General features: G+C 35.7%; 1 protein-coding gene across 1 annotated transcript; it reads right to left on the reverse strand.

Annotated features, from left to right (window-relative positions):
• Positions 1 to 2,031: 2,031 nt before the first annotated feature.
• Positions 2,032 to 3,164, reverse strand: LOC135593123 (transcription factor MYB93-like). The gene is made up of 3 exons (XM_065082949.1): positions 3,006 to 3,164; positions 2,812 to 2,941; positions 2,032 to 2,727 (listed from the first exon to the last, which is right to left on the reverse strand). Exons 1-3 carry the CDS (start codon positions 3,136 to 3,138, stop codon positions 2,118 to 2,120), a joined length of 873 nt encoding a protein of 290 aa, XP_064939021.1. The 5' UTR covers positions 3,139 to 3,164; the 3' UTR covers positions 2,032 to 2,117.
• Between the last annotated feature and the right edge of the window lie 4,345 nt (positions 3,165 to 7,509).

The raw sequence follows: 7,509 nt of genomic DNA on the forward strand, positions 1-7,509 counted from the left end.
CTGCGCTTAGACGCAAATTGTGTTTAGACGCAAACTGCGCTTAGACGCAAACTGTGCTTAGACGCAATCTGCGCTTAGACGCAAACTGCACTTAGATACAAACTGTGAATCAGCTTTTGCATCATAATAGTTTCTATCGAACGAACGCAGCTTTCAGTTTTAATCGCTGTAAAATTTCCGCTGCACTAATTCACCCCCCCCTCTTAGTGCTCTCGATCCTAACAGTAACCTCTTGTTTTCGTTCATCTACAATATCCGAGGCATATCTGTAAATTGTAAACAACTATTTATGAACTTCATCAAGCTCTAAGAGCTTGATATACTGAACTTGGCTCATTTTTTACATCAATAGACTTCATCAACTCCAAGTCTGATACCTCGTTATTCCTACAATAACTAAATGAAAATACAATATATCTTCTAGAATATGTGGATGATATTATTGTCATAGACAATGATCCTTTGGAGATTCATGCATTTCTAAAGCAACTAGCTGATCGATTCTTCCTTAAAGATCTGGACACATTAAGTTATTTTTTGGGAGTAGAAGCAACATTCACATCCTTAGATCTCCTCCTATCACAAAGAAAATATATTCAAAACTTATTATCAAAAACAAAGATGTAAAAGAGGTTATAATTCCTCTCTCTATTAGTGACTCACTTAAATTATATGATGGAAGTTCTACTACAGACTCTACTCAATACCGACAAATACTTGGCTCCTTATAGTACTTGGCTCTCACCCGTCTAGATATCTTATTTGCAGTCAATAAACTATCACAATTCATACATCAACAATCTACTACGCATTGGTCTGTGATCAAACGAATTTTACGGTATCTTAAGGGAACCCTCAATCATGGCCTCTTTGCTTCGCAAACGCACCTTGCTTCATCTCCATGCCTTTATTAATTTTGATTAGGTAGAAAATTTTGATGATAGAACATCCACATAGGGGTATATTATTTTCCTTGGAGCTAATCCAATTAGTTGAGTTCTAAGAAGCAAAAGACAGTCACACGATCTACAATTGAAGGTGAATACCGTGTCATCGCCACTACTGCTGGTGAGATCAATTTGGTCATAAATCTACTCAAGGAACTCAACATCAACTCTACCTTTCCTTCTATAATATATTGTAATAATATTGGAGCTACCTACCTATGTATCAATCCGATTTTCTAATTACGCATGAAACATATTGTCATCGACTTTCATTTCATGCGAGATCAAGATATCAGACATCAACTGTGTTTCTCATGTATATACTGCTGATCAACTAATAGACTCACTCACGAAGCCTCTCACCTATAAACTATTTTCGTTATGTCGATCCAAAATTGACATTTTTGATATAAGTTCAATCTCACTAGACAATTAAGAAAAATTCTCTCTTCCTAAATATATAAATAAAACATTGTACTCAACTATTTTATGAGTTTTGATCGTTACAATTCTAACTTGTCAATATCATTGTTAGGAAATTGGAAAAGGAGAGAGCTGCATGATTCTACCTTTCAGCTGCAATTTGTAATCTTCCTATCATATCCTCCCATTGTTCTGTCACATCTTGTTGCCCTGACAGCCAAGTCAACGCTCAACTGCCTGAGATGCCATGTTTCTTCTCAACTTATCTGAAACACCCTCTTCAATTTTATCTGGAAGGATATGGCAGTGGCAACATCACATCTTTATTTGCAGACGTTGTTTTCTTTGCAGGTGGAGGTGGGTCTCAACACGTACTGCTTGTAGCTTAACTAATGCATCAACTATGTTCTTGAGCGCAAGAAGATGCTTTGAACATGGTGCACATGCTACAGAATAATGCAAATAATTGACAATGAATTACGCTTATCATTATCTATTGATTTCTTTTTCTGTGTGGAAATGGTAGTGCCTAAGAGAATCGATCTTATTCTCGTTAACAAGATGTGACAGATATGGTGTTTCGTATGGTTAAAGCCACTGTATCACAGAGAGAAAACAAAGACGGAAGGAGGAGGCAGATGAATGAACGATCACCAAAACCTAATCGAAGTATAGATCTACATAGACATTATGTGTGCGTACATACAGGAATACATATACGATGCATATGCATCGCTTTAAGCACTTTCAAAGATCGACAGAAGCTACAAGGAATGGGTCGTCGAACAATATCTCCGGCCAGGAGGGAGGAGGGTTCCCACTACGAGCATCCCCCTGCAGGGTGCCGATCGAGACATCAGCGAGAGGAGGAAGAGGTGGCATGAATGGCGGTCCCGGTGAGGTGTCTCCCAGGCTGAGTCCAATTATATTGGAAGATTGCTTGGCCTCGTTGCTTGTAGGCTGATCGAAGAAGAAGCACGGTACCTGAAGCTCTGGCAATGGGTCGTCATCCCGTTTCTGGCCATCGATATCTCGATAACGAGTCGGAGAAGGGACCGAAGGGGTCTCCATGGTGGTGGCTAACTGTTGGAGGTGATAAAAGTACTGCAGCTTTGCAACCTGGGCAGATTCGGCCTGGAGCCGCGCCGCGTGGTCGTCCCAAGGGCGGCCGTCGATAAGCTCGCGGAGGTTAGTGACGGCGATGAGCTGTTGAAGGGTGGCGAAGAAGTCGGTCCTCGGGCGGTGCGTCATCGGGTCGAAACCCATCTGGATCAGCTTCTTCTTGAGGTGGGTGTTCCAGAAGTTCTTGATCTCGTTGTCAGTCCGGCCCGGGAGGTGGGAAGCAATCGACGACCACCTAAATTGTTGGAAGGCAGCTTACACACTCAGAAGCTCGAAGATTATTATCAGTTAACCAGTGCCGGAAATGCATGCTAATTACTTGTTGCCGAGGATGGAGTGGAGGTTGAGGATGGTCTGCTCTTCCTCTGCGGAGAACCTGCCTCGCTTGATATCTGGCCTCAAGTAGTTAGTCCATCTTAGCCTGCAGCTCTTGCCACATCTATTTAGTCCTACACCAGAACACACACATGAACATGAGAGAGAGAGAGAGAGAGAGAGAGAGAGAGAGAGGACCTGCAAGCTTTGGGAGGGATCTCCAGCTGCCACGGCCATGCTTCTGGATGTACCGGACCAGCTTGTGGTCTTCCTCAGGAGTCCAGGGACCCTTCTTGAGGCCATTCTCATCACAGCAGGGGGATCTCCCCATTGAAGACTACAACTTCCTTCCTTCTCTCTAAGCTTCTTCCACTATGCCACACCTGATGCATGGATTCTCCCTTATATACACTAAATTTTTGTTCATTTCATCCAAAAAGACTAACACGCCCTTCCTCTTTACCTTTCTTTCTTCTCGGAATGGGCAGTAATCATCAGATCAGATGGAGGGTTTCAGTCATCAACAGCAAAAAGCCATCATCACCTGCTCATATAGTAATCTTAAGTAATCCGAAGAGTACATTATTAATTAATATATGATATTATTATAAAATTCCTAAGTTATCTCTATTTAAACATAATTCTTCTTATATACCTCTTACATAAATCTGAAAAAGCTTTTTCCTTAATCCTCTTTGGAAACCCCCCTCAAGAGTATCCAAAATGTTTCACCTCTCGTTATCAATAAAATTCTATTTTTACTACAGAGTTTTAATTTAATTAAAATTTAATCAACTAATTTAAATTTAATTATGATTCCTAAAATTATTGACCAGTCCTAACACTAACTATCATCTTTTCCATACCAAATAGTTGTGCTACTGCTGCTGCTCCAAAAAACAAAGATGAATATATTGTAAAATTGGGCAGAGAATGGGATCCTTGCAGAACGTACATGCATGCAATAGGAGTGGTGTGAGGACTGAACGGAAGACTGAGGGCAGAGAAAGAGGAGAGAAAGGTGATGTGTATAACGTAAGATCAAGCTAACTCACTGTGCGAAAACATCGATGAGGACAAGAGGATGATGCCACTTCCTTTGACGATGTGGTTGAGTTAGCAAAGAGTTGGTGCAGCCAACACCCAAAATCTCCACCATCTCCTTCATCTTCAACAATCGAAGACGACAGTCTTCATGGCTGACGCACTTCCTCCCATCCCACAATCTTCTGCACCCATCCAGACTCGTGTAAAGTCTCCCGTGTAGAAGATTCCGAAGAACAATTTAATGCTTTCTTGAAGGCCAATTGTGTCGTCAGAGTTTGTAGACTATTTCCACTGCAAGTCCCTATAAACCTACGCAAAGAATGCATCGAATGGAGGTAGCATCACTGGCTACAAAGAACAAATGCAAGAGGACATGAGAAGAAATGCAGTCCTCTCTCTCTCTCTCTCTATCTCTCTCCCCTTTCTGTCGCATCGTTTGGTGCCAACAACAAGCAAATCAGCAATATGTAAAAACCCATTACCAGAGGAATTAAAGCCTACTGACTCTCTCATTCAGCTAAGCTTGTGTGTCTGATATTTTCTAGGGTTTCTTCCTCCATCAAGGTTCCTTGTGCAAGGAACCATCCTGAGGTAACAAAATACCAGAAGACATTGATCTATGAATCTAAGCTGGATTCATTCAGTCACCTGTATAGTGATTGAGGGATACAGACATCAATCAACTGATCTGCCTTTAGATCATAATGGTCTTTAATAATGCCTCTCTCAGTTTCTGAACACAACACATGAAGCAAAGCTGAGACAGATACAGGATTTACTAAGAACACAAATAATGCCAAGCAGTTTACAAATTAGACCATTGAACTTTAGAAAGCCTCAAATATCCTTAATTATTTTATCTATCATAAAAAAATATTAATTTTTTTTTACATGAGAAATAAGAGGGAAGAAAATTTTGTTTTGTTCATTGTTCTCTTATTCAATATGTTTGCTCTATCTCAGTCATTTTCTTTCACTGTATTATTATTTTTCTACAATATATATGTTATAATTTTAACATAACATGTATATATATATATATATATATATATATATATATATATATATATATATATATATATATTACATATACCTAAAGGATCCGTGCTAATATCCTATACACCCGTGAATGGTATTCGAGTTATCAACTTTGTGATGAGCAGATGTAGGGATCCGCAAATCTAATGCTAACTTCATCATATATTTTCCATTTCAATGAAAATAGCAGGCAAAGGCTCCTGAGTTCGATTTCATGAGGAGTTGAACGTTCGCAACCAAGTGGTTACGACTGGAGCCCAGCACTGTCCATGTCAGTAGTTGGCTCCTAATTTCCAATGCATCATGATGAAGACAACAAGGATTATGACCTTAGAAGGAATAGTAAGATAAGTGTAGTAATTGTGATGAGAACAGTTACAAAGAGAAGGCAGGAATAAGGATTAATATCAGAGACAACTAATGATGGGAAGTAAAAATTGAGAGCAAGGAATGCTTTTGACATGTTCTGATACATTTGGTGATGCAGCGCATCCAATGCTCTCATGTTTTAAGATAATAAATTAGAAGTTTGATCCTATGAAAGATTTTTCATATCTTGAGATAATTATAAAAATTAAAATCATCAAATTATAATACATTATAATTTTAATATGTATTATAATTTTATGATTATAATTTTAATATGTATTATAATTATAATACATTATAATTTTAATACATTATAATTTTAATAAATTATGACTCATTAATTAGGTGATTGAATGGTTCAATGTAAAAGAGATCTAGTGGCTCAAATTATCATTATGCAAATGATATCTTTGAAGACATGAATCCCTTTATATCCAAAAAGCTTATAGAAGACTCATTTATGGAGAGATTTTTTTGGTACAAATAATAATATTAAGATTGACTTGTTGAAGAGTTTCTTGATTGGTTTAGTGTTATTGAGAAATTCTTTGAATATAAAGAGATGCTCGAAGATAGAGATATAAAATTAATTACTGCAATACTGCTTCAATATAGTGGGATAAGATGCAAGAGATGCACCTTCAGAAAGGAAAGATGAGCTTTGCAAGAATTTTCTGATTATATTCAAATTCGCTTTCGCACAATTTAATGATATTTAATAAGATAGTAAAATCATCATCAACTATACTAAAGAATTCTATAAGTTCATGATCCAAAATAATACTCAAGAAATAAAAATAATAATTTATTGTAAGATATGTCGGTGGCCTATGAGTTATGATTCGAGATGAAGTAGAGATGCAAGAGGTTATTTGATACTTATTGATTAGTGCTCAAGATAAACCATATTCTAAATCATATCAAATTATATTGTTTAAAAAGATAATGAGATGCATATTATTAATCAGTACTAGTTTCTTTTCCGATGAACAAAAATTATAAAGATGATATGTGGTGTGATATAGTATTAATGGATGTTTGCTATATACTTTTGGAAAGATATGATAATATGATATGTACTATCCATGATAGTAGAAAGAATAACTATATATTTAAATTTAATGAAACTAAAATTATGTTTTTGTTATACAATGTAGAGTTTGTTATACAATGTAGAGGAGAAAGTAATGAACTTACTTTAAATAAGTTTATAAGAGAAAACAAAAAAACTAAAGTTGCATTTATATTAGTTGCTAAAGAATGCATGTGGCCTATAAAATTTTTTTAACATTAAATCGATCTAATTCTAAGAGTAGTTTTACCAAACAAATCTCAAGATGAGTTCAAAAGAACATAAAGAGGTGAATAGACATGATATATTTGATAAATATATGTCGATAATCGAGATATAAACCATATTTTTATCAAGTACAGATTTTTTATTTTAAGTGTGGAGAGTATGTTTGATATACTTCTTGGTGCTTTTTTCTAAACGACTATCATCGAATTGATACTAAATCAGGAGATAATAAAAGACTACTTTCGGGAATGTTTATATGAACAACTAATTATATAATTGGACTTTCAAATATTCTAAACATTTCAAATTTGTTAATTACTTTGGTGATATTCTTATTTATAGTTGCATCAAACTTGATCATATTAAACATTTGAGAACTATCCTATTTATGGTAGAAAAGCTATATATAAATCTTAACAAGTACTCCATAATATTTAGCTTAGCTTTCTTGGGCTTCATCTTAACCCCTACAATCATCCAAATTGATTCTAAGAAGATTGAAGTTATCTAGACTTGGCCAACACCAACATCCTTATAAGATGTTTGGAGTTCTCATCCGTTGACTTCTTTTTATTATCAATTTATTTAGAATTTCAACACTATTATAACTTCTCTGTATAAAGAAAAGAATGTTTCAATGGACACTTGGGGCAAACAATAGTTTTGAACTACTAAGGGTGAAATTATCCGCTACTCCTAATATTATATTATTATATTTTTCTAAAATATTTGAAATTGATTATGGTATCTCTTGTGTGGGTATTGGAGGACGCCAAGAAGGACATTCATTTGTATTCTTCGATGAAAAACTTAATAATACATAAAAAAAATATTCAACTTATGATATTAAATTTTATAGCTATTGTTCATTGTAGACCTTATTTAATTCAAAAAGAATTTATCTTAAATTTTGATCATAAAACTCTTAAAGATATAAATTCTTAAACA

The sequence above is a fragment of the Musa acuminata genome, chromosome BXJ1-9, assembly GCF_036884655.1.
Source record: "Musa acuminata AAA Group cultivar baxijiao chromosome BXJ1-9, Cavendish_Baxijiao_AAA, whole genome shotgun sequence".
NCBI classification, from domain to species: domain Eukaryota; kingdom Viridiplantae; phylum Streptophyta; class Magnoliopsida; order Zingiberales; family Musaceae; genus Musa; species Musa acuminata.

What these genes read in the sequence shown, in the direction of transcription:
- LOC135593123 (XM_065082949.1), bottom strand. Translation starts at nt 3,138, where the DNA reads ATGGGGAGATCCCCCTGCTGTGATGAGAATGGCCTCAAGAAGGGTCCC. An exon ending in ATCCCTCCCAAAGCTTGCAG is followed by an intron (nt 2,942 to 3,005) that starts GTCCTCTCTCTC and finishes GTTCTGGTGTAG; the next exon opens with GACTAAATAGATGTGGCAAG. An exon ending in CACTCCATCCTCGGCAACAA is followed by an intron (nt 2,728 to 2,811) that starts GTAATTAGCATG and finishes CCAACAATTTAG; the next exon opens with GTGGTCGTCGATTGCTTCCC.